The sequence below is a fragment of the Tauraco erythrolophus genome, chromosome 17 (genome assembly GCF_009769465.1).
Source record: "Tauraco erythrolophus isolate bTauEry1 chromosome 17, bTauEry1.pri, whole genome shotgun sequence".
In the NCBI taxonomy this organism is placed as follows: Eukaryota; Metazoa; Chordata; class Aves; order Musophagiformes; family Musophagidae; genus Tauraco; species Tauraco erythrolophus.
In genome coordinates this window covers 14,533,155-14,559,119 of record NC_141481.1, presented here as the reverse complement: position 1 = coordinate 14,559,119, position 25,965 = coordinate 14,533,155, and the positions used below count along the sequence as shown (strand labels likewise).

The 25,965-nt window shown below is 55.7% G+C and overlaps 1 protein-coding gene across 1 annotated transcript in view; it reads right to left on the bottom strand.

Moving 5' to 3' along the window:
• Positions 1 to 312: 312 nt before the first annotated feature.
• Positions 313 to 25,965, bottom strand: part of PRKCB (protein kinase C beta) — a 113,103-nt gene continuing 87,450 nt past the window's right edge. Inside the window, 9 exon segments of the mRNA XM_086622614.1 lie at positions 313 to 1,630; positions 1,632 to 1,661; positions 8,356 to 8,496; positions 12,970 to 13,077; positions 13,328 to 13,408; positions 16,656 to 16,794; positions 18,543 to 18,605; positions 19,535 to 19,626; positions 23,542 to 23,715. Of these exon segments, the coding sequence (XP_086478740.1) occupies positions 1,502 to 1,630; positions 1,632 to 1,661; positions 8,356 to 8,496; positions 12,970 to 13,077; positions 13,328 to 13,408; positions 16,656 to 16,794; positions 18,543 to 18,605; positions 19,535 to 19,626; positions 23,542 to 23,715 (957 nt within the window). The 3' untranslated portion in view covers positions 313 to 1,501.

Sequence of the window (25,965 nt, the reverse complement as noted above, 5' to 3'; positions counted from 1 at the left end):
GCAGAGGACACGCAGGCGTTTACTCTCCGCTGGGAAGATGCTTCCAGTACGTCGCACCTCGGTTTGGGGACAAATGCTGCAGAGGATGAACGGGCCATGGCTCCGTTGGCGGTGCAGGAGGCTGTGCCACTGCCTGTGCCACTGCCTGTGCCATGCTCCCAGGCAGCTCCGGGGACCCGCCATGCCCCCGAGCCGGCATCCCCGAGCAGCCAGGGCAGCTTCCAGCCCTCGGCGCTGGCATCTCTGAGCCCAGAACTGTAGAAACTCATTATTGCCAAACACATGCAGGTTTCTTTGATGTTATTTCTCACTTTTTATTTTATAATCAGTATCGGGGAAAAAAAAAAAAAATCAATTGGCACATTACAACTTAAAGCAGATTGATACAGTGACAGCTCACGCACATCTGCAGGACAGTATAAAAGGAAGCTGCGTGATTGTAATCATTTCGAGAGAAATTCATCCTTCTTGAAACTTTTTCTTTGATGCCAGCAACAAAACTTAGGCCATTTAAATATTTAGCGGCATTTTTTAAAAGTAGGACTATCAGTTGAAACAAGTTTCTTTACGAGCTTCATATCAGAATTCACAATACTGTTCAAAGTTAAAGAGCATCTCATTTGTGTTAATACCATTTTTTGACACATTTGAAGCGCAGGTAACAAACTCAATCAATTGCTTTGGCATTTGAAAAAAAAGAAAAAGTTTCTCTCTGAGCCCCGAGGCGGTGTGGTACGTACTAGGGTGACCATGGATTCAACAGCATCTGCAACGGCTCCTTCCAACCTCCCGTTTACAACCGGGTGTGTTCCTTTTGATTTCAAAAGTACTACTTGGGAACTGCACAATCAGGAGAAATCTTGACAAACAGCAGACCTGGCTTCCCTAGGAATTTATCGCTGCTGCTGCAGACCCAGCGCAGGGACCCGACCTGCCCGAAGCCACGTACGTACCAGCCTACGTGGGTGGGTTCGGCCAACGGCGGCACAGAGCTGCAAAAGAAGCCGGAATCGGCATTGCGGCTCTCCGGAGCGACTGCTCGGTTTCGGGAGGAGCGGGGAGGCTCAGTGGCACATGTGGGTGCACGCTGGCGCCGGGAAAGGTTTCATAAAATCACTTGCTTGCCACTAAGGCTAAACGTTAAATTTGCACGGTTGTATTAAAAGACCAGGAAAAGGGAAGAGCAGGAATCAAAGCACGTGCTGAAGAGATTTCTCCTGACTGTCACGGCCCGCACCTCTCCGTTTTACCTCCAACCAACCGTTTATCATTTCCTACAGATAAAACATCACTAAAGCGCCATCTGCAGCGCCCACTGCCCATCGCCCGCCCTGCGGGCACGGCCCGAACCGCGTGGAGACACGTGTGGCTTTGAAACATGGTCACTCTAGTAGCAGCACTAAAGAAAACCCACGAACGCAAAGTTTGCGATGGAAAACGTCACCACAACAGCAGTTGGGACGGGACGAGAGGGATGCGGGAACGGGATCTACGCAGCTACTTAGCTCTTGGCTTCGGGCTTAAAAAACTCAGAGTTAACAAAGGAAAATCCTTCGAATTCTGACTGGTCAATGTTCCTGATGACTTCCTGGTCAGGAGGTGTTAAGACGGGCGGATGGCGAGTGAAAAAACCGGTCGAAGTTTTCAGCACTGCGTCCGCTCTATGAGAGGGGAAGAAAAGAACGTCCGGTGGGTGGGGGCCGCGGTGGGTGGGGGATGCAGTGGGTGGGGGATGCAGTGGTGGGACGGGGCCGCGGCCGCCCCCCGCATCGCCCGCGCCAGCACGTTGCCCGGCGCAGCCATGGCAGGAGGGGAAAAGGTGTGAAACAGGCAGGAGGTCTGTTAGTCGCCGGGAGATGTTATCCCATGGCACAGCCCCGGCTGTGCCACGAAGAGGAATTTTGCAGGAGAGGAGTGAGCCGGGAGCGCGGTTACTTGTCACCGTTCCCTGCCTACACGCGGCACCGCGCCGGCTCTCCGGCTATGCCACGCACACGGCAGCTTCTCCTGAAAGACCCTCGCAGCTCTGCCCGCTCTGCCATCCCTCCTGCCCCGGCAGCGGGAAGTTCCCATCACGCCCAGGCTGCTCAGTGGGTTCTGCTCGCTCCTGCCCGAGGAGAGGGCTCCTCACCTTCCACAGAGCTCTTGGAAACTGCTGCTGGGCAAACGCTCAATGCAGTCCCCTGTGCCTGGGAGTCTCCAGGGCTGCTCCGGCCCTTTTTGACGTGCCGGTGGTGCCGGTGCACGGGGTGCCACTCAGCTGGGGCAGGCGGGAGCTGGGCACCGGGGTGCTCCTGGCACCAGTCTTCTGCCACGTGGCAGTCAGGCTCTCAGCATGGCATCCCTCCAGCTCTGCACCACGACGGGGTGAGGCCAGCTATCCCTAAAAACCTGCTCACAGCGATGATTTTCCCTTTTGGCCCCGAGGGCAGCAAATACCAACCCTGCTTCAGGCGAGGCAGGAGCCCAAGGGCACCAGCGAGGTCTCTGCCACCAGCAACACGGGACAGGAGAAGAAACCAAAAGCTCTGGAGTCCGGGCAACCGCTGCCCTGGCACAGTGCCACGGGGAACGCACCCGAGCGCGCCAGACCCTCCCAGGAGTCAGCGGGCACCCATCGCTCCCGGGCTGCGGCAGAGGATCTGCCTGGCAGCGCCGCAGAGGCAGGGGCAGGTCGGATGCCAAACGCCTTATTTCATCTCAGCAATCAAAACCAGGTGCCCGGGACCTCCCGTGGTACCGGCCACTGCAGCGCTCCGTCACCGCCCGCCACACGCGTCGCATCCCTGGGAACGGCACGGAACGGCTGCGCTCCAGCAGCCGGCGAACGCGCCCCGCGACCGACGCTCGCCCGGCCCCGTGTTCTCCGAAGAGACACACAAGCCGGCACCGCTCCGTCTCTCCCCCTTTCCCCACGGAGAACACACACTTCGGGCGCTGGGACCAATTCTTCCTGGCGTTTCATTTTCATTTGCCAAGGAAACAGATTTACATTTTTCATCGGCGTCAGACTAAATATAATAAAATATTAAAGACGAATATATGTAAACTTCAGCGTTTCCCAGTTCCCTCCTCTGCCGCAGAGGTTCCAGGGGGGACAACGCCAACATCCCTCAGCCTCCAACGGCACGTTCCTTCGGCTCTTACGTGTTCTTGTAGTGCTGAGTGAGGCACCGAGCCCCGAGCCTCTAAAAAAAGTTCAACGGGTAACTCAGATGGTGACCCAGATGGCAGCTCTGTGCGTGGTGAGAGGGGGCACCAGGGCTCCGTGCCGCTCCGGACGGCCAACGGCCGCATTCTGCAGGAGCACCACCTTTAACGCTTCCGAAACTCAGTTCCTCACCGAGGGGCGGGGATGTGCTGTACGAATTTGTACATTTACCTAAAGCCACGTTGTGAAAAACCTGCCTCATTTTAGGACTATATTAATGTACAGGCATCGCTCCATCCCGAACGGAGAAAGGGGGAGGGTGGGAATGCATCTTACATAAACCCCCAACGCGTCCTGTCTAATATTTATAGCCAGCACAGAATGACTTTTTTTTCAAGCTGCAGAAATAAAACTGTCAGCTTAGAAATAGCCTTTTTATTTTATCATTTTCTAGCTTGATATCAAAGAGAGGCAAAAGGCATAATGAAGTATTTTCCATTGATCCCCGAGATGCAATCGGAGATGCTGAGCACGGCTGCTCTGTGCCGAGCCCTTGCTCCCAGCGCTGCGGAGCAGCGGTGGGCTCAGCACACCCTCCATTTCCCCGGGTTTTGGCCCAAATCAGCGGTACAGCCCCAATCCCACCGGCCTTGCAGGCATCTCTGGTGCTTCTCCGGGTTGGAAACCTGCCTCCTCGGCACTCGAGGGGGGGGTCAGGGCTCTCTGACACTTCTGGCAGCAGATGCATCATGTTCGGGGGAATTTGGGTCACGGCACGAGCCCAGGACCACGCTGAGGGCCCCTCCACGCTGCTCAGGGGACACGATGGTGCTTTTCCTTCCCAAGTGTCTGGCTAAGGATCCCAAATCCCAGCTCGGGATGCTCCCGCACGCGTCTGTCCTTGCTCCAGGCAAAGGCTGGGAGCACTCACCGCGAGTGTTTGCTGGTGTAGGACCCCGGCTTTCATCCCTCTCTTGGGAACAAAGCCAAGTTTCTTCCCAGCATATGGAAAATATTGGCTGAATAATCAGAGGGGAATCTCCGAGAAAAGTCTTTACAGGACCCTGAGGCTACCAGCGCAAATCCGGGCTCGGTTATGAGAGGAGATGTTTAACCTGAACGCATCCAGCTGCCTCCCCACGGCACGGCTCCTGCCCTCCTTAAATCTCAGCTAATTAGGAAATTACTTGTGCAAATATCTGAACTCACCTTGTAAAGACGGAAAATAAGGCTACAAAAATTCACATGCAGGGGAACCGGAGTTTTTACAGATCTGGGTCTATAAATGGCATTTCAGTATTAATTAATTCAATGTAGTTAGAGGAGAATTAATTTATGCAATTAAAAATTATTAGATTAAAAGCAAATTTTGTTAAAGCCCTGTCCTGTTGTGAGTAATCCTGTGCTCTGCCGTGTGATTTCAATCCTTTCAAAACGAGGAGACTTTTCAAATCATGAGGCTTTATGTAAAGTAAAGGAGTAATTAGATACCAAAAACAATAATTATCCCAACGAGAGACAGAGAAAGCAGGCAAGTGTAAATACACTTCCCAGGGGAAATGCAGACCCACGAAAGGAATTGTTATGCACGAGCCAAACCAGGGAGCAGCCGAGCACAGCCCCACGTCAAAACCGCCGCGCTTCTGCGCACCAAAGACAACCCGGCCCCCGATCTGTCTCGTTACCGTCTCCGTGATAAAGGTTAATCAAGCACAAAGCAGAGAGCAACACATGAGCCCGTGGGATTTATTTGCAGCTCCGGTACGTGATGCCCAGGCCGGGCCGAGGGCTGACGCGCCCGTTCTCCCGCTGCTGTAAAACGATGCGGGTTTCGGGAAGCGACGCGAAGCCCTTCCCGCTGGGATGGCACGGGGAGCCCTCGCCTGTCCCCACGCTCGCTGCCTGCAGAGCTGTCACAGAGTCAGAGAAACGCGGCAAAAACACTCCCAGAGGCAACGATGCTTCTGTAGAGGATGGGGTGCAGCAGGTGAGCCGCCCGCCCCGCCGCTCTGCGCTGGCATGGCACCTGCCCGGTGCCACCGTTCCACCTCCTGCACCCACGTAGGTGCTACTGGAGCAATGGGCAAACACCAATGACATCTTTTGATAAGCAAAATCTCTTGAGGTGACGCTGAAGACCGTTTGCACGGGGCTCTGCTCACCCCTAACTTGTGCTCACGGGGCTGCCGAGCTCGGGCGCTACGTGGGGCTGGAGCACGGGAGGGCTGTGGGCATTCCTGGGCACATCCCGAGCCCACATCTGTGTGTTATTCCGTATTTTGAAACTTTGGCTTGCAGACAATCTCTGTAACCTTATCTTTCTAGAAGCTAATTTAAAAAAAAAAAAAAAAAAGGTAAAAAAGACAATTTAAGCCGAGGCAAAGAGCCGGGCTGGCACGAATGCCCCGCTCCAGCCCTGTGCTCACGGCTGAAGGTCAGAAGCAATAAGCAACGTCTGCCCCCGTGGCCCACCCGGGCACAGCGGGAAGGTGCCCAAACCCGCATTTTCGTTCCTGTGCTGCTGCTCTGCACTCCCAGCCGGCGTGAAAGGAGCAGCGTTTCCCAGCGCGGGTGCACGGCTGCTGAAATGCCAGCTATCAGCAGGTACCTGAGCTGCCTTAATCCCACCCAAATCCTAAATCTACTGCGCCCACCTTTCTGTTAATCTCCCTATCAAACGGTGAACGTGCCCCAGCACCAGCGGCAGGCGAGACGTGACAGACGGCAGCTCATCATCCCCGCCCGAGGTCCGGCATCAAAGGGATTTTTAAGGAAGTGAGACATTTAAACCAGGACAAAAATCACACCATTTAAAACGTAAAACCAGTAAGAAAGCACTTTTGACAGAATTCAATCGTTTTTCACCGTAAAACACCAAACAATGCTACGCCACAACCCAGGGCAAAGAGCAGCACTGGGGATCTGCTCCGACGTGGAGGAGGGACGCAGCAACGGCGTCGTTAGCAAACGGACACCGCGCTGGGAAACGGCAGGAGTTCGGGATCTCAGGAGAAATCCCTCTTGCGGAGCGAGCCCGAGTCCCCGGAGCCGCGGTGCGTCCGGGCCCTCCCGCCGGGCGCCGGGCAGCGTGCCCCTGCGCCTGCAGCTCACGGACCACCCGCCCCGTGTCTGTGCCCTTTGCACCACGGTCGGGTCCCACCGCCGAGCCAACAAGGCACGGTGTGCACAAACAGCCTCAGACACTTTCGCACCATTATACTTCGGTATCGAAGCCAACGCTTTGCCGCTAACGCCTTTCCTGCACGCTCCGACAGCTCGGCAGTTCCATTCCCTGGAGGGGATGGAGAGCAGGCAGCGGTGCAGACCTCTGTGACCATCACCAGCTGCTTACCAGCGACTGGCATCTCTGCCTTCCTGAGATGTGCAAGGAGAACGGGACGTTTCTCTCTTTGCTGATGCAGAGGGCAGCGCCAGATGGCACCGGGCAGCAGCTCTCACCGCGGCAGCGACAGGCTCCGAGGACTTTATCCCACACGGAGCTTCCCGCAAAGGCATCGCTGCGCAGGAGTCGACTTTCGCCTGAAATAATCTAAAACACCCAGCGCCAAACGCGGAGAGGGCATCGCGCAGACCACGGCCAAGGGGCAGAGCTCTTGGTTGGCAGCCGCTCCCCCCTGGATCCTGCGTGTCAGATCGGACGGGGCTGCGGAGGCTCCCAGCGGGCCCGGCTAACGGGTGGTTTATTTGTATCTGATGAGTCAAGCAAGGAGCTGTGGAAGGGAAAAGGCTGCTGGAGCAGAAAAGTGTTTAGAGGGAGGAGAGCTAAAGGAGCTGAGCACCCTATGCCAAACGGACTCCCACTCCACGTTTTCCCTGAAAGCAGAGTTTTCCCAAGCAGCGAAGGGGTGCCTTCAAAAGAACAGCTTTGCTGTAGAGCAGAGGGAAAGCAGACATGTCCGAGGGCGGCGGGGCAGGGGAAGGCTCAGTTAAACACATGGAGCATCTCTGGACTCCGAGCTGGGATCCAGGATGATGGATTTAGAGCGCACGCAATGTCCCCACCTCCATCGCCGGGCACCAACATCAGTCCCTATCACCATGTAAATCAGATTTAACTGTGGATTCACAGTTTTCTGTAAAACACCAGTCCCCAAACGGGGCACGGCAGCTCAGAGCCATGCGGGAGGTGGACACAGGAATAAGCCCCAGCCTTGAGGACCTGGACCAGCGCAGAGGGGCTCAGACACAGCTGTGACACTGTCAGTCCCAGCACTGGCAAAGAGAAATAAAGAAGCCCGGGGAGACATGTCCCTGTCCCCAAGTCTACATGGTCCCCGTGGCCTGTGCATCCTCTCTTGGCAAGGGCAGAGACCTCATGGACAGAGAGATGCAGCAAACCAAGGTGCCCGGGGCAGCCAGCGAAGCCCGAGCGCCGCAGCCCCCCGGCTTGTGTCAGCACAAACCACGTCCACCGCCGGCGATGCAGCCGCGTCGCGGCTTGGGCTGAGCCCTGCGCTGGCACGGGCGCTGTGCGGGCAGCCGGCGTGGCACAGACAGCCGGACCAGCCGGCAGTCAAGCAGCCTCGTCCTTTTTGACAAACAGCTCCACACCACTCACTCCCCCACCTCGGTTTCGCTGCCGGCAGCTCATCGCCCGCTCCGCGAGCCCCGCGCTGCTGGCACGCGTGGCATCGCTCCCGCTGGCGCAGCCCGTGCCGACGCGAGGGCGAGCCGAGGGAGCAGCCGGGCTGTCCCGCTGCAGAGCCAGGCTCCAGCCTCCCGCCGCTCCACCTTGGAGAGAAACTGTGGGGTGAAACGCGGCGGCATTGCCGACCCAGGCAGACTGCGGTGCTGAGCTGGATCTTGAAATAAAGTTTAGATCGGGGAGGAAAAAAAAAAAAAGAGATGAGACCTGTTCAGCTTAAGAAAAAGGGAGGAAAAAAACGTACGGAAAGACCGACCCTGGGATAACAGACAGACAATACTGCAATACAATTAAATCCGCGAGCTGAACGCGCGGCGTCTCTATCCCAGCAGGTCAGAGCGAGCCACGGCATTCCCAGAGCGATCCTTCGGCAGCAGCGGTTTGGCACGTGCCCGACCCGGGGAGACACGAGCTGCGAAGCGGGCAGAGAGGCACCTGTGTGCTGCGGGCAGCACGAGCAGCGCCCGCACACGCGTGTGCAGCCGGCAGCGGCCGCGCAGGGGGAGCGGGGAACCGCGCCGGACGCGGCCGCACTTACGGCCTTTGGCTTGAAGGGCGGCTGGATCTCCTTGCGCTCCAGCTTGTCCCAGTCGATGTAGCGGAAGAACGCGTGCTCCTTGATGTCCCGCTCCCCTTCCGGGCCACAGCCCAGGCGCTTGGCAGGGTGCTTGGTCATCAGCTTGGGGAGAGGAAGAGAAGAAACAGTCACTCACAGAGTGGCCAACACCTTCCCAAATGCCCACTTTGAGGAGTCCCCGGGGTGCTGTGATGCGCTGTGCGTCCTGCACCATGTGTCCTGCACCGTGTGTCCTGCACCATGCGGCCACTGCCCCGGGACACCCGCACCAATGCCCGCACCCCAGGAGCGCTTCCATCTCCTCTCCTGGCTTTTGGTGCTCAAAGCAGAGGACAGAGGGAGAAGCCAGAGCAGCTCCAGGGACAGCTGACAATGGCTTACGACAACAGACTAAGCAGACCGCAGGTACGTGAGCACCGGGGAGGATGAGCACATCCCCTTTTCCTCTGGGAACGAAACTGGTTCACCAAGAAATAACGTCAGGGTGGTGGCAGAGCTCCCGCCCCGCTGCAGCCTCCCCAGCCCACTGCGACAGGGCAGCAGGAGCCGTGCCAAGCTGGGAGAACCGTCTCAGCATCCACACCATTAATTGTAAAGGCCGATGCCCATCGAAGACGAACGCCCTGCCCAGGAACCCGCATCAGCCCTCGGAGCAGAACCCTCACTTCTCCGGAGCCACGGAAGCGCAGACAAGAGGCTTATTTCTAACGAAAGGGTCAATTTGGAGAAAAAAGAGCAAACAGTCCGTCCAAGTTGTTTATCATCTGAACTCCTCCTCTTCGCTGGCTCAGTAAGAAAAGTGAAACGGGAATTAAGGGCGGTGGCGGCGCAAACATTAATATCCTGGGGGCACTGTTTGGGCTGTGTGGGGAGATCAGACGGAGATCCCGGAGATTTGTAGGACGCTGATGAGCGTGGAGAGCACGAGCCACGCGCCCGCAACACCAGCACTACTTTATTAAAAGCAGAGCAGCTAAAACTGATCCCAGGGCTGCGCGGAGGCTGCAGCAAACCCGACTCCATCTCTTGGGGCTGTGGGTCTGCAAGAGACCCCCACCGCCCTCCTGGGAGCTGAAAGCAAGGAAAAGCTTGCAAAAAAACCCCACAACAACCTGAAAGAGCGTGGCAGCAGCATGGACAAGCAGGTGGGGCTGGATCCAATGCCGCTGTCCCTGCCAGGAGAGGGGAGTGGTGCCACCAGGCACTGGCAGCAGTGGGCAGGGGGCCCTGGCATGCAGGGACCCCCACTGCAGGCTGATGGTCCTCCACTGCCACGCGGCACAGCGAGGGGCGACCCACCAGCACCCCGGGCAGCTTCCACAGCACCCTTGGCACACAGACAGGCGTCTGTCCGCTCTGGCTGCGGTCTGTCCGTCCCGGCAGCACTGTGCCATGCCCCGCTGAGCCTCACCATCCCTCGGCTTTCGCTGCACCCACTTCAAGCTGACTGGGGCTCAGCGAAACCAGAGGATCTTTGCCTCTCCCCGGCGGGCTCCGGGCAGCATCCCGACAATTCCACCAGGTCCCGCTCAGCCGTGCTAAAGCGGGAAAGTAAAGACTCCCTCCCGGAGCCGGCAGCGCTGCCGAGGCTGTGCCATGCCAGGGTCCCCCCGCGCGGACCCTCCCCTGCGGGAGAGCCCCGCTGCCCCCTGCACCCACTGAGAATGTCTCCCACTTCCCCGCAGCCACCCCGCGCACCCCCGCACCGTCTGTGCTCTCCTGCTGATCAGCTTTTCCAGCCAGAGCCCGGCTCGAAGCCAGTGCTTTGTGCTGGGAGCTGTGTCACACGCTCCTGCCCCCCAAACCGCGGCGGCGCCGCTGAGCCCCCCACCTCCTCGCCGCGACACAGACACGCACCGAATGCACAGCTCAGCCGACTCATGAGTCGTCAGAGATTTTCTGCTTCACGTACCTGCTGTAACGCCGAACAGAGCTGCACTGCAGCGCAGCTGCTCAGCACTTTCACTACATGCATCCAGAAATTAAATTTTCTTGCTTTCCTATTGTGCTTTTGCTCATGTGAGCATGAAGGCACCATCTGTCATTGCTATACAGGACCCCATAAACACGCAGATTGATCCCCCTGGCTTACATAGGATCATAATTCAGCTTTGTTTGCATTAAACAGGAAAAAAAGCTGATTTAATGCCCATACTAACGCAGCAAAAACCCTTCAGGCTCCCGCAGCCAGGGCAGGATGCTGCACACACCTCACCTGAACGGTCCGTCCGACGTTTGCAGCTCGGACATGAGTCTGGAGTCTGCTTCGCTAAACGGCAGCATCACCAGTGGGAATACCACTGGAATATCCCACCAGTGGGAATACCACTGGAATATCCCACCAGTGGGAATACCACTGGAAACATCTGTAAACTCTGCTGTGGAAAACATGCCACTTTATGCCTTTGCTACCCGGCAGAGGCTACAGAGCAGCTGACGCTGGCAGGCAATGTGTTCACCTGGAAAGGGCTCTGTGCTCAGGAACAGTCAAACCCCTCCATACGGGACGGAAAAGGGCTGATGGTTTGTGCCAGCGCCCGTGTGCCACACACGCAGCTGCCCATGGCTCAGGAGTGGGCGCCCGGCTCCGGACGGGCAAACGCAGGGAGTGAAGCCAGGAGACCTGTACCACGGGAACGGCAGCTCCGACATCAGCCTTTGGGAAAAAACGCGAGCTGACAGCAGAGGAGGGAAACGCTCCGTTTGATCCGCTAATTGATGCTGACTGTCGAGTCAAGGAGCTGTGTTCTGGTTAACTCTCCATTTTGCTTCCCAGCCAACTATCCCTGATTAACGCTCGTTTCTTGGCTCGGCCCGACACGAGGCTTTCAGGATCAAATGCTTTTCATCTCCGAGCTGTGCAACGGCAAGCGATGACTGGCACCGGCGTGCCGGAGCGAAGCCGCGTGGGAACAACAGAATTGTTCTGGAGAGCGTGGCGGTGAGATAACAAACCCTTCATGTTTTGGAGCAGAGGTGTCCCCAGTTGCCAGCTCTCTGGATGGACCAAGGCTGGTCTGTGCCCTCCTGGAAGAATGACCACGTACAAACAGCACGGCCTCGATGCCCCAGCAGTTAACTGAGACATATTTCACTGTGTTCCAGGAGAAAACATAAATCCTTTGTTTCCTGCTTACTGACTGTTCTTAAATACCACATATATTTTTAATTAAACTTTCCGGTGTAGCAGTTTGGTGGCGGCAAAAAACACCCGGAGTTTTTGCGCACTTCCCTGAAAAAACGGTTGTGCAAAGGGAACCACCGCTTCGCTGCGAAAAAATATGAGAATTTATGAAGAACGCAGCTCTCCGTGCATGGCTGGATGTGCCCCCGTGCAGCCTCACATTTCCAAAAGGGAGAAAAGCCATCGCAGCTACACCCGGCAGACGTTCCAGTCACGGTCTCTTCTCGCCCATTTACGGCATTGGCATTTTCATAGATTTCATAGATTTCATAGATTTCTAGGTTGGAAAAGACCTTAGAGATCATCCAGTCCAACCATCCCTAATCTCCCATTAAACCATATCCCTGAGTAGTTCATAAGTAGTTCATCAGTTTTGATTGATGCAACAGCAAAAAAAGCCAACAGTGAGATCCGTCCCTGTTCAGCCTCCGCTCCCGCGGGCACCGTGGGGACAACGATGCTCCGCGTCACAAAGCTTCTTCCCTCCCTCCTGCCCTTCCCAGGACACTGCGGACGTTCCCCTTATGTCCCAGCCACCGACAGCAAGAGGAATGGGAGAGGGTGAGCAAGTTTGTGGAACCTCCCCCTTCGATCACCAGTGTGGTTTCTGAATTACAGACTCCATTTTACCACCTTCTGCTGAAGGTGAGGGCGAGGGGCCTGGAAATCACCCCCTCCCCGTGCCCCCACCCAGGTGGGGTCACCCGCAGCGGCTCTTCCCCACGGGATAAGCCAATACTCCTCCTCACCGCCGGCCCTGAGCGCTGCCGACCCTGGAAAGAGCCTTTGAAATGCTGCAGTGGGAGCGTTGAGCGCAAGATGTGTCACTTGTAGATAGAAACGCTATTTTGAGATACGGAACATTCGGATATTTTAAAATATTAACTATTAAAAGCAAACACTTTTTAAATTCCTACACAAACACATATTTATAGCCCTGTTTGACACCGGCTGGCTGAGATGAGGCTCAGTCCCAAGCAATACCCATACGTGTAACGACGTCAGGACCCAGCCAGCCAACCCAAATTAATTCAGATTAATTCAGATTGCATTTACATCTTGCTTAGGACCAGTCCATAGGGGGCTCGGGACACTGGGCTTCGCTGCAAACTAAGAGATGTGACAGTGAAAACACTGCACAGAGAGGATCCAAGCATCATTTCTAGTAGTTTTTAGTGTTATACACCCAAAGCAGCACAATTGTGGGTCTAGGGGCAGAGTGCATGGGCACCGCAACACAACCGTGGTTGGTCAGAGCCTGCAGCCAGGACCAGGGCAAGGTGGGGGGCTTGGGTCCCCCAGGAGTGTGGGATTGCTGGAGATGCATGGACAACACTGCACCCACCAGCTGCACCTCTCCCTCCTCCCCGAAAGGCAGGATCAGCCCTTACCCCTTTGCAGATTGCCACCGCCTCCTTGGACATGGACTTGGGGTAGGCTACGTTGTGCTCCATGATGGACTGGAAGAGCTCATCTTCATCTTCTCCCTCAAAGGGAGCCTAGAGCAAAGCAAACAGAGGGTCAGCCACGTTCCGGGATCCTTCAGCTGCCGTTTGCTGCCGCGATCCGAGGCCGTGAAACCGGCCCCGGCTCTGACTCGTGTCTCAGCGCCGTGGTCCCCGGGGCTGCACCCATGGCTGAACCTCCGGCCCCTCCGCCCCGCGCCAGAGGCAAGGCAAGCTACGCGTCAGCATGTGCTCGCCACGGAACTCAGCACAATCCCACGGGAATCAATTAAAATTCAATTACCTGGCCAGCTAACATCTCATAGAGCAGGACTCCAAACGCCCACCAATCCACGGACTTCCCGTAGGGCTGATAAGCAATTATCTGAAAACAACACAAACAGCAGGATTACGCTCCCGTTTTTAACCCGTTGGCACAAGGCAAACTAATTTCAAGCTGGAGTCCAGAAGGTTTTTTATTAAGACACCAGTTCCTCAGCGGTGGGAAATTGGAATTATAGACAGAACACAGGATAAGCAAAGGGTGCATAACTTCAAAAAACCATCAGCCCTCAAATGTGCACTGAACACTAGAAAAAAAAACAGAATATTCACTGTGATTTGAGACAGATTCACTCGGATCCAGACGAAACCTGGGCACCTCCGCTGTGCTCTCGCAGCCTGGGCACAGCCGGGCGCGTCGGAGTGGGAGCAGCCACTGCTCTCGCTTACCCTGATGCACTTTGGGATTTTTTTCCTGCTGATTTCAGTGCAGTTGGTTTGAAATAACAACACAGAGCTCGTCCCTCCGCGGCTGGTACCTGGCTCTCTAAACCAGACTTGCAGCATACGGGTAGTGAGAACCCTCTGCGTTTCAGGCTGCCAGTTCGCTTTCTATTATTTATTGCAGAATATCCCTCACAAAATCATCTAATAACCAACGGCCCTACCCCTACCTGAGCACCGTGGTTGTTTCACAGTTAAAATGAACAATGCTACAACGTCAGGGTTTGGGTGTGGGTTTTTTTTTAAATTTAAAAATATCAACACTTATTTTGGATAAGGCACCGCAACACGCATTTTTGTATTTTCCCACCCTCCCGGGCCGCAGCAGGAGGGGAGCGGCGACAGCTCGGGCGCAGGGAGCGCAGACGGACGGGGGTCCCGCGGGGACCCTTCTGCTTCCAAGGGTCTTCCAAGCCTCAAATTATTTGCTGGGCGGCTGCTGCTGGGTGTCGTTTCAGCGTTGGGGGTTTGCCGGGCCCTGGGCTTTGCCATCTGCTACTTAAGGCAAAACAATTACACCATTTATTCATCCTAATTACAGAATTCTATTCTGCAAAGATGCCCATACTCAAGTGCAAATGCGAATCGTGCGCTAATCACAGGGCAAGGTGCACGGCAATCCAGCCCCAGCGGTCTGCTCCTGCCACCGCTCCTGCTCCGGAGCAGGGCTCCCGTCCCACTGCTCCGTGGCTGCTGGCAGCGCCCGCTGGCAGCGCCCGCACCCTCGAGCCCTCTCGTGTTCAGCCACCCTGCCCTTGCAGAAGCCCTCGCGGTGCCCAGTGGGATGCGAGCGGGAGGCACGTTGGGACACGGGTCAGGTGCTGCTGCTGAGTCCCACCTGGCGACAGCACTGGCACCGTGGCACGGGCAGAGAACATGACCGAGGTCAATCTTTTTTCTGGAGTCCTGGTCCTGGGCCAGCCACGTGTCCAAATGCAGTGACACGACACCGAGTGCCCGGACAGTGTCCTGGGTTGGGCCAGCTGCAGGCTGTGTTTAAGAATAGGGTGGATGATCTACTTAGGGATATGGTTTAATGGGGATTAGGGACGGTTGGACTCGATGATCTCTAAGGTCTTTTCCAACCTTGAAATCTATGAAATCTATGACCTGTCCTGCTGAGATCAGACATCGAGTCCCAGCTCTGAAACCCCTCGACCGAGTGCGCTTCGAGTTCCTCCCACTTGTTTTTTCAGATGATTTACGAGCGCTCTGGGAAATTCAGGTGTGAACTGTTCACACCATAAAGGCCTTTAAAAGAAAACAGTACTTAGAAGAAATCCTTGCAGAAAAGCAGCCGCTGCAAATTGAAGTTGCCAACTGCACGTTAGGGAAGGTCAAAACCCAACAAGGAAAGAACAGGTTTTGTTCAGGGGAAATGGCACGCACCAACTCAGAACCCATCACCTTGGCACGCAGAGCTGGGGCTTAGAATGGAAAAAGCTCTAAAAATGGGTCAAGCAAATCACAGGACATTTCTACCCTGAAGACATGTTGGCTCAAGAACACTGCAGCTTCCGCACGGGAGGACGCCCGGTCTGGCAGAAGGGCCGAGGCACGGAGCTGCGGGCAGGGAGCCCAGCTCTGCCACCTTGGCCACCCAGCGGGAGCCCACGCCAGAACCGCACGCCCCCTTCTCCTAGTTACAAAGTAGGGGATGCAGATATTCCCTCCTTTGAGACCCACTGGTCGCAGGCTCTAACAGCATCCCAGAGTACCACAGTCATTTGCATCTTATTTCCCATCCTTTGTTTTCCTTTTGGAAAAAAAAAAAAATTAGAGCAATCAGAAGAAAATAAGAGTCTAGGTGATAATGCTCAGGCAAATATGAAGAGAACTGGTCATTTGTCCTGCTTTGAAAGAGTATTAATCACACAGAGCAACTGAGCTCTGTACCACCAGGACACCTGTATTAACCTTGGTAGGATTAATCTGGGGGTGTGTAACGCACATCCCAGCGAGCAATCACAAACCTCTCTGGCTGCAGCAAAACACGGTGTAGTTCAGCACACAGGCACATCTAGCTGTGTCCTAGCAAAGAGAGCCTCTTTCTCTAAAATATTCAAATGAATAAATATGAATCTCATCATTGAAAGTTCAGTAGAGTGAGAAGATTCGAGAGAGACATTTTTACGGTAAGGGAACAGGCATTTGGGAACAATTACCTACCTGAATTCCCCAAGTCTGACCTTAAACTGCTCCCATACAGCACGTCCCGTAAGTGCCACACGTGACTCCATCACACAAGTGATAACCAAATGCAAAATAACGTTTGAGTGATGTAGAGCTGTAGAGCGGAGCCTCTCCTCACCGGGCACACAGCCCTGGAGACACCTAAAGATTCCCACTTCGCATGGAAACGTTACCCACTAATAATTCCATGTTTCCCCACCGCTCATGTCGTGCTGGACGTGGCTGACACGCGGCGAGGGGCACAGCTGAGCTCCTGGGCTCACCTTTGCCAGGAGCAAGGAGCAGCCCTTGGTGGGTTTGAGCGTGCCAAGGATGGGACCAGCATGCGAATGCCAGTGGCACAGACATGGGAAAAACACCCAGGGAGGGAAAACACGCTGTGGGAGACTGGCACGGAGGATTTTCTGTGCCTGGAGGCAGCACCAGGGCACGCAGCCGGAGAGGCAGATCCAACGTCACTGCCTCCTTAAAGGCAGCCGTGGGGTGATGCCTTTGGGGGGACGGATGGTGCTGAGAGGATGAACTTCCCAGGCTGACAACGCCCCTGTTTTCTCTCAGAAAGCTGCCCACAGCAAAGCCATCCCACGGAAAAGTCCATCGCACAGGGCCACCCAAACACACCGGAGCATCTGCCGCCCTCGCGCGTGCCCTACCTCCGGAGCAATGTAGTCCGGAGTGCCGCAGAAGGTCTTGGTGGTCACCCCGTCCCAGATGTTCTCCTTGCACATGCCGAAGTCGGCGATCTTTATGTGCCCCTCGCTGTCCAGCATCACGTTGTCCAGCTTCAGGTCTCTGCAAAGAGAAAGCGAAACGATGACACAAGGGGCCACGCGTGAAGCCCCCCCGGCAAAGGCACAGGTTTCCCGGCTCCGGGCGCTCTCCGGCGAGTGAGGTCTGGCTTCATCTCACACCCGGACTCTTTGTGGAGTAATATTTGGGGAAATGAGCAAAAATAAGTCAAGAGATCTGCCAGGATGAAGCGTCTAGTTTACCTTTAATGCACAGGAACGCTGTGCTGGGCAAACTGCTTTAAGTGTACAACAAAAACCACTCTCATCTCGCAGGGAGACAGATTTAATAGATGATTTTTTTTTTTGCACCTACGAAAATCAAAGCGCACTTGAAGCTCACCAGCCAGGAAGAAGTACCTACTCAGCAGAAGTCCCTGCATCACCTCTGCCGTGCTCCACCACGAAAATACAAATCAACCAAGTTTCTCTGATCTGCCATCTGCGCCGTTTCTGGCTTCTTTACGCTCTGTACGGTAAAGCCCTACTCAGAGGTCTCCGCTTCAACACCGGAGCGTGTCTGCAAGGTCTCCCTCGACACAGTCAGTGACAAGGCAGGTGCCAGTGTCCCACCGGTGTGGGTCTCTGCAGCTCTGCCCCGCCGCACACCTTGCCCGCGGGTGAAGAGAACAGGCATATGGCAGGGGCTGGCACCGGCACGAGGGGCTCACCGTGTCTGTGTGAGCCTCTTCTTAGGGACCCCCTGCTGAAACCCGCCCCGGGACCAGCCCGCTCAGCAGAGCTGCGGGGCTGCGTGGTGCTGAGGCTTCACTTGGTTAAGTCAGGGATCGATACAGGGAACAGCAGAATTTACAGCTTCTTGCCGTTTGCTTTTTCCAATTAGTGCGTCAGCGCGCAGAACGCTGATGGGCCGAGGGCAGAGGGACACGAGCCCGGGTGCGGATTCAGAGGAAGGAAGGAAGGAAGAAGGGGCACTGGGGATTGGCAGACCCAGAATCTCTCTGCAGCGGCTGATGGCAAAAAACATCCTCACATCAGGTTCATTCCACATCTTTCATCTTCGGAACAGTCTTCAGCACCCGTCCCATCCCTCCGCAGCACAGCTGGCGTTCCGTTTGCGAAGCAGCTAACGGCATCTGACACCCATTGGGATGCGCTGCTCTACCTCCGGCTCCGGGAACACTCCTGAGCAGGGAGGCACAGCCATACGCTGGTTTCAGTGCTTAACCAGCAGCCTGGGAGCCCACTCCGGCGCTCGGCACTAACCCCCCCAACTCGGGATGCTGTAACCTTATTGTGAATGGAAAAGAAGTTTCAGTGCCTGAAGCAGAAGTGACAGACTTGCACTGCAGATCTCAGAATCAGCCACTCACAAGTGCTCACTCCAACGTTAATGGGAAGGAAACTGCCTGGCAGCAAAATACGCAGCTCAGGATCGGTCCGTGCTGCCAGTGAGCGCTGGTGTCGTACGGACAGAAACGCATGAGACACAGGCAAGAGAGGAACCAAAGCTGCCCTCGTGAGCAATCTTTGCTACAAAACGAGGACAAAGACATGCACCTTCTCTAAAACCAGCGACACTACGAGGCTCCCAGCTCCGTTTCGGGCGTGCGACCCGCCGGGCAGCCGCCAGCCCCACCTGCAGCCCGAGTGGGGAGCAGAGCCCTGGGCTGGTCGCTGTACGGCAGCACTGGGACGCAGGAGCCCTGCAGAGCATCGCCAGCGTCACATCGCTCCAGCCGCAGCCGGAGTCCTCGGGGGAGGAGAGGAAGGAGGAACTCGCTCACCTACCGATAAATGATGCCTTTGCTCTGCAGAAAGAAGAGGCCGATGGCTATTTCTGCTGCGTAGAACCTGAAATGAAAGATTGAAAAGGAAGATAACTAAAGGAGATGAATCGAAATGAAAACCCTTCAGACCCCATCACACTAAGTGAAACGCGTCGGGCATACACGACCAAAGGATGAAGACAGCCACGACATAAAACCACCAGACAAGTGTCAGAGGAGAACGACCCAACCCGCCCTCCGCTCGTATCGGGCAGGGATGCAACCAGGGTGCTGGGGGCGAGCAGGGGGCTGTCACTTCTTGTTACACAAATTCTCACGAAGCGAGAGCTGGGACCTACGGCCGTTCGTTACCGTGTGCTGGCAACGCGGCTCGAGACGTTATCTGTCATCTCGGGGAGGCCGAGGAGATAACGCGCACCGCCACCGCTTGCTTTAAAGAAAATCCTGGGTCTCAGAGGACTCTGCCGGAGTGCAAAGCACCGGTTCAGACCCTCCTGGGCTCTGCTCACTGTTTGTGGTTTTTATTTGAGCACGTGAAGGCTTTCACGAACATGTTCTGCTCTGTCCAGATTACAGGGAGCAGGAGCCCAAAGCCACCAGTTAACACTGGGGTTGGTGACCCAGCAGCGAGACAAAGACCCGATGTCCCTCTTATGCCCTGGGGAAGGGGCCGGGGCAGAACAGAGGCACGGTGCCAGCACAGCACTGGGCCATGTCTCCCAGGAAGCCTCCGAACCTCCTGCCTGGTGCTTTTATGAAGGTCAATTATTTACCCATCAACGAGTGCAACATATCCCAAAGATGAGCTGGAGGCACTGGTGCTCTTGGCACCCAGCAACAGAATCACCCTGCATCTTCTGATTCCTGCTGTCCTTCCTTCCTTCCCCCTCCCATTCTGCCCAGGACTTGCATGGCAAAAGCCTGTGGCTTTACATGACAAAGGTACATCAAATACCTACCCCGAAGGTGCCGAGCTAAGGCTACTGAACTTACACAGCATGTGGCTCTTTAAACCTCCCAACCTGCTGGATCTGGTACATTAAGTCCCCACCATTCACGTATTCCATCACAAAATACAAGCGATCCTACAGAAAAAAAAAAGCAAATCATGAGCTTATTAGAGGAGTGAATCTGCAGGGGCCAGAAATAAGGACCAAGGCAACTGCCAGCTCCAGCTGGCATCTGTCGTGGCAATACCACCATCACCACTGCTGTCCCAAGGGGGCAGGTGGAGCTCGTGTTCATACAAAGCCCATAGGACAGACGTACTAATTCCTTCGCAACGCTCTGGGCTTCAGCTCTGCACCTTTGCAGACAGATCCGACGGAGAAGGCAGGTGGAGGAATTCCTAAAGCAGAGGTTTTTCAATTCCTGTTAATAAACTCAGCCTCATTCTTCACCGCAGCGGTTATGCCCAGACAGCGCCCACCGGGATTTCCCCAGGCACTGCACGGCAGCCGCTGCGAGACACCAGGGACACGGGTAGTTCCCACGGGGACCAGCCCCCGTGTGCCGCAGTGACCAGCGCCGTTTGGCCAAGCACCAGGAGGGATGTGCGACGTTCCGACGTTCCCGGCTCACCAGGCTCACCCCCTCCCCGGGAGCAGGCTGCGGCAGTGCCGGGACGCACACGTCGGCGGGGGACCCAGCAGCCCCCAGTCCAGCCCGGGAGGCTGGAGGAGGCTGGATCCCCTCTGCTCACTCCTCCCAGCCTGGTCTGAAGGTGCACTTAATGTTCCCGTGCAGTTAATTAATTAAGTAATTGTTAAGAGCAGAACAAACAGGTCAATCAGTGACTTTGGATCAATTAAAACACTTGCTAGTAGGTGCAATCCAGCCACCTATGAGCACACACTGACTTTGGAACACACTTTGCTTTCATTAATTAAGACTCTCCAGATTACAGCACCCTCCTGTCGCAGCCACGTAGGTGCAGACCTGAGAAATCCCCAAACGAGCTGCTGTAGCCATGTGTTCTCCGCACCGCCGTCCACAGGGAAAGCCCAGCGAGTGCCAGAGTGGGCACGGGCACAGCGTGCGCTGCCCCAGTGCCGCAGCGATGGCGGGGAGCTGGTGAGGGGCTGCACACACCGCACGGCTCCGGCGCTCGCTGCCGGCGTTAGTCCTGCTGGATGGAAGCCCAGGTCTCTAAGCATTGCTGGAAATCCGAGAAAGCATGGGCCACGATCGAGCCGAGTGCAGCAACGAGGCAAGAAACATGACCTGAGCATCCCCACAAAGCTCAGAACTGTGGAATAATAAAACAAAATCAGCTGGATCTTATCGTGCCACGTCTCAAAGACAGCTCTAGCACAAGCCCTGCGAGTCCTGGGAGACACGGGATTTGGGCGAGCAGGGGCTCCGCACCAGCGACACCCGTACCCCAGGGACTCTGTGCCCTTGAAATGCCACTTTCCTCTGATGTTTCACAGCTCTTTTTTTTTAACGGGAAATGGCTGTAAGAAAATCGTGCAAGACTGCCAAAACCACCAACCTAAACCGTTGGAGGATGCTTGTCGGGGATGGCTCCGGATGAGCAGAGTGCCGTCTGAGTGGGTCTGCCCTGCCAGCAGGCATCCCTGCACGTGTTGCTTACGGATGAGAACATCAAAGCACGACATAAACCCCAGCCTGAGTCACCTTTCTTACAACAAGCGACCTTCTACAGCCTGCAAAAACCAGCCATGGGGCCTCGATGCCAGGGAGCCCAAAGACACCCCCGGGCTCACCCCAGCCCACGAAAAGAAAGACACAACAGCTGGAGCACTGCGAGCGCTTCGGGTTCGCAGCATTACGTAATAATTCATCATTTTTCCCATTCTTCACTTCCTCCTTAAACAAACCCTGCCCTGCTTTTAAGACAGCCAGGACCAGGAGCCCAGAAGATACGCAAATGTGAGCGTTACCATAACAAGGGCTGGGAGTAACTGGGGTCATCGGAAAACACATGGCACTGATGGGACAGAAAAGAGATTTCGGCTCATCAGATGGCTGGGAATTTCGGAGCGTGGTCCTCTGCAAACGACTGCGCTGCCAACGTGCCAATCTGGCTTGGCCGTGACACGCGGGGCTGGCAAAGTCACCTTCAGCACCACTGTCACCCTGGGACGGGCACTGGGGAGCACAGCAATACTGTGCTCATTTGCAGCTGTTCCCTAAATATATCCATCAGCTTCAAGAAGGAAGAACATCAAAACGATGGTCTCTTGAAACAGCCAGCTGAGCTCTAAACGCAGGATTTGAGCTCTCCTCGTTTGGGTGGGGAACAGAACGCTGGTGCTTCAGAGAAAAAAACATCATGAATAAAGCAGCCAGATGGCTGGAAGAGAGAGATGGATCCAGAAAGCTGTCCTGGCTCTTGTCTACAGCAGGGAAGGACGGGGTCCATCCAAGCCTGGAGCACCCAAACTCACCAATACGTAAATATCCCTGCAGAGACTTGCACGGAGCAGGTAAAACACGCACGTCCCTTCCTTGGGCAGCCGAGGAGCAACTCCCAGGGCTCCTTCCAGCACCCTCCTCCTAACTAACCACTCGTCGGGTGCCCCCCGACTGCAAACGAGAGCCAAAGCCAGGACAACTGCTGAGTTCTTGGTGTCACTGCTGCTGCTGTGCCCTTCCCTGCTGAGCCCCAGAGGGAAGGGAGCCCGTCACCGCAGGCACGGCTCACCCCGGGACACCCTGGGACACCGCCTCCCGGGAACCAAGGCTCTGACACAGCATCTTTTTGGGGAAGAGCACCCCAAGATCCCTCAGCCGGACCAGCATGGGGCTTCTCGTCCTTCAGCCCCACGAAGGAGCTCTCGCTCTCATCGCTCATCTTCATTTTCTCTTTAAAACGCAGATTTGGGGCTTTTCTCTCTCCCACCGTGGCCGAACTCCAGCCTCGGCTGAGCAGCACGCTCCGCACCGCGCTCCCGCAAATCGACGTGCTTTGTGCCAGCGCCTGATAATGCACCCCGCTGTACATTTTGATGACATTACAAATACAATTACTATTAAGCTACTACGGGTCTGCCAGGAATAATCCTGCGCTGACTCACTCCAGATGCCAGAGATGCTGCGTGAAATAGCTGCTCCTGCCACATTTCGATTACCGCGCTGCAAAGCCGGTCCGCAGGCTTTAAATGAGCTGAATGTGTTTGGTAAATGAAATTTCTGGGATAATATTAAAATGTAATCCTCCTGGATAGCATTGTCACCGTTCCAAAGGACTCTGCTGATTCCCCCTCTCTGCTCCTGCTGACACGTCCCTGGACGTTTCCATTCACAGGATGCGCCGCGACTGGGCAGAGGCAGCTCTAAAGTCCTCCGTCCCCTTCCCCGCTCCCCCTCTCCACTTCTGATTTGTACAAACTCGATTGCATCCCCATTGCAAACTGAATTTCCTGCGGTTTGTATGCGGTTTCACTCTCTACTCAGGTTTTTGATCACCAGAATGAATCCTGAGGAAAAGCGCAGGGCTTTGCCGTGGGATCGTAAGGGACATCACGGGCTGGGGGGGCATGGAGGGGCTGGGAAATCACATCTAATGCCATCAACAGCTCCCTGATGGAAAACTCTCAGGGGTGCAGCTCTCGTACATCTCCGTCTCCAGGTTAACCACACGTTTTGTTCACGGAGGCACTTTGGCAAGTGAATCGGACAAGTTGTGAGTTTGCCACCGCAGAAAGTATGTGGCTGCTTTTGCAAGGGGAGAGAGATGTATATCCAGGAAAGAAACATGAATAAAAGCAAAGGTGTTTCAGAGAAGCTAAAATACGCCACCAGGGCAGAAGTCCCCACAGCTCCATCCACACAGTTCCCAGATGCCCTGCAGCCACCCGGGAAGGCACCGGCCCCGGCTAATGGTGACACTGGGTCTCTGCCCACAAACTCACCAGTGAAGCCAAGTGACTCAAATTCATTCAAAGTGTCAGACTCCCCCAGCTCAGTCCAGGGCCCAGCGGGGTCCCCAGTCCGCTCTGCCCTTGGCCCCAGGCTGCAGCACTGGCACTTACCATCGTCTGAAAGCAGGAGTGGAGCTGGGTCAGGAACGGAGGCTTCCCGGAGAGAGCCAGGACGCGTTTTTCAACCATTGTGCACTCTACGTCATCGTCCTGGATAACGACGTCCTTCTTCAAGATCTTAATGGCGTAGAGCTCGTCCGTGCCCTTCCTCTCCGCCAGCATCACCTGCGCGAGGGAGAGGACACACAGACGGTAACGGGAAACACGGACCCGCAACGCTTCCAGCTTGGCACCGCCCATGGTTAAAAACAACGATTTGCATATTATCCTGTGGCTCCCGTTATAACCCTGGAAGAGGTTCAGGTGCCAAACGATGCAGAAAGCCACCAGCGGTATGTCCAAAAGTGTTCAGGAACCATAAGTCTAATGACAGCACATCTGCTCCCTCGCCACCTGATCGCCTCGAGGAACCCAGCCCAAGGGGTCTGCTGGTGTCTGAGCCACAGATCACCCCGAGCCGGGCCCTGGTGCAGCACCCTCGGGGTGCAAGCAGCATCGGGGGAAGGCGTCAAGAGCTTGAACACAGAGTCCATCAAATTATGAAGTGTTAAAAACTGGAAAAGAGTCAGTACACAGCCAACAGCAAGGAGAAACCAGCAAGATGTTCTCTGCCTTGCACATCCCCTCGATGACATGCACAGTGATCAAAACCCAATTATGTGCCGGTCCATCGCTCCGCCAGAGCCCCTCTCATGCACAAGAATCCATCCAGCCTCCCATTTTAAACCAGTTTCACCCCTTTGCAGGTTTATTTATCACAATAACTGGGACACACTGCTTCTGTGGGTGCAAACGTCCCTCGTTAATCACATCAGCCCCAGTGAGCATCCCCAGACTGTTCCACTACGCTCCATCAGCGTAAGCTGCTCCTTGGGCTGCCGGCAAAATAGATGGGACTCAAACCACACTTTGCTTCCCATTTTCCCCCCTCTCATCACATTAGATCCGAGCGCTCAGTGAAATGAGCTGCTCTCCATTCGAAAGAGCCCGCAGAAATCCTCCAGCCACATCAGGAACAGGAGTTTGGATGTTTTGAAAACAAATTACAAGAAGTCAACACCAATGGGGTGGAACTGAGACGCAGTTCAGACTGCAGCAGACTGGTGGAGGAAACACGAGGGGTCTCACGGATGACTTTTGATACCCTAAGGACAGCGGCATCAACCATCTCGTCGGCCCGAGGCAGGTGGCACAGGGCTGGAGTCTCGCACACCCCGCTGCCATGCACCTGGCTCTGCCCCGGAGCACTGAGTCCTGGGGCAGAATAGCCCCTTTTGGGGTCTGGGGAGAGGGCAGCGGTGTGCCAGCCCTGGGCTGGGGTGGGGGACACAGCCCGAGGAGTGGGGACAAGGCAGGGGACACGGCCCAAGAAACAGAGTCTTTGGTGCCCACCCACTTGTCAGAGTGAAAATAAGAGTGCTGAGCTGGCAGCAGCGCCCGTGGGCATGGCCAGCCCAGTGCCCTGCCCCCAGCCCAGTGCCTTGCCTATAGCCCAGTGCCCAGCTCAGTGCCCTGCCCGCAGCCCAGTGCCCAGACAGTGCCCTGCCCGCAGCCCAGTGCCCAGCCTGGTGCCTTGCCTACAGCCCAGTGCCCAGCTCAGTGCCCTGCCCACAGCCCGGTGCTCAGCCCGATGCCCTGCCTGCAGCCTGGTGCCCAGCCTGGTGCCCTGCTCGGTACCCTGCCTGCACCCTCCCTCACAATTCTGCACAAACTGAACCGTTTCAGTTCATCACCTCCATTTATCTTCACCACTTTTACACCAGTCAGGATTTACAAGTCACCGTGCCCAGGTGCTCAAAGACGGGGCCGGTTTGGAAGCGATAACAGCAGACGGGCTTTGGCCATTCAAAGGCGGTGGGAAAAACAGAAGCGGCCGCTCCAAGAACACAGTTTGTGGGAAGATGAAACCCGCTGCCCGGGAGCGAGCGCGTTATACGCAGTATCGATTACGCACAGACCTACCTTGCAACCCGTAACCCTTTCCGAGAAAAAAAATAACTAAAGCAGGGAATCCCTGAGCCTGGCATCTGCTACCGCCCCGAGGGGACTGCGCCGGGGAGGGGATGGCAGCTGGAGCCCCTTTGGAAGCAGAGAGCTCGCAGAGCCAGGCAGGGCACGGGAAGCATCCTGGTGCTTTTTGAGATATTTTACATGGAGATGTCAGGAGAGAGCATGTTGTTGTTGGTAATGGAGCGTGTTGGGGAAAAAACCCCCAAGAGACCTCCCTGGGGTACACACTGGCCGAACACCAAGGGAAAACCAGCTGCTGGAGAACGGGAACCGGCTGTAGGGAACAGCTCTGTCGGGAGCTGAGCTCTGCCGGGGCGACGGCAGCCTGTCCTGCATGGGGGGAAACCGAGAGCGTGGCGGGTGCCATCAAGATGTCCATGCGCGGCTCCCGTCCATGCGGGCAAC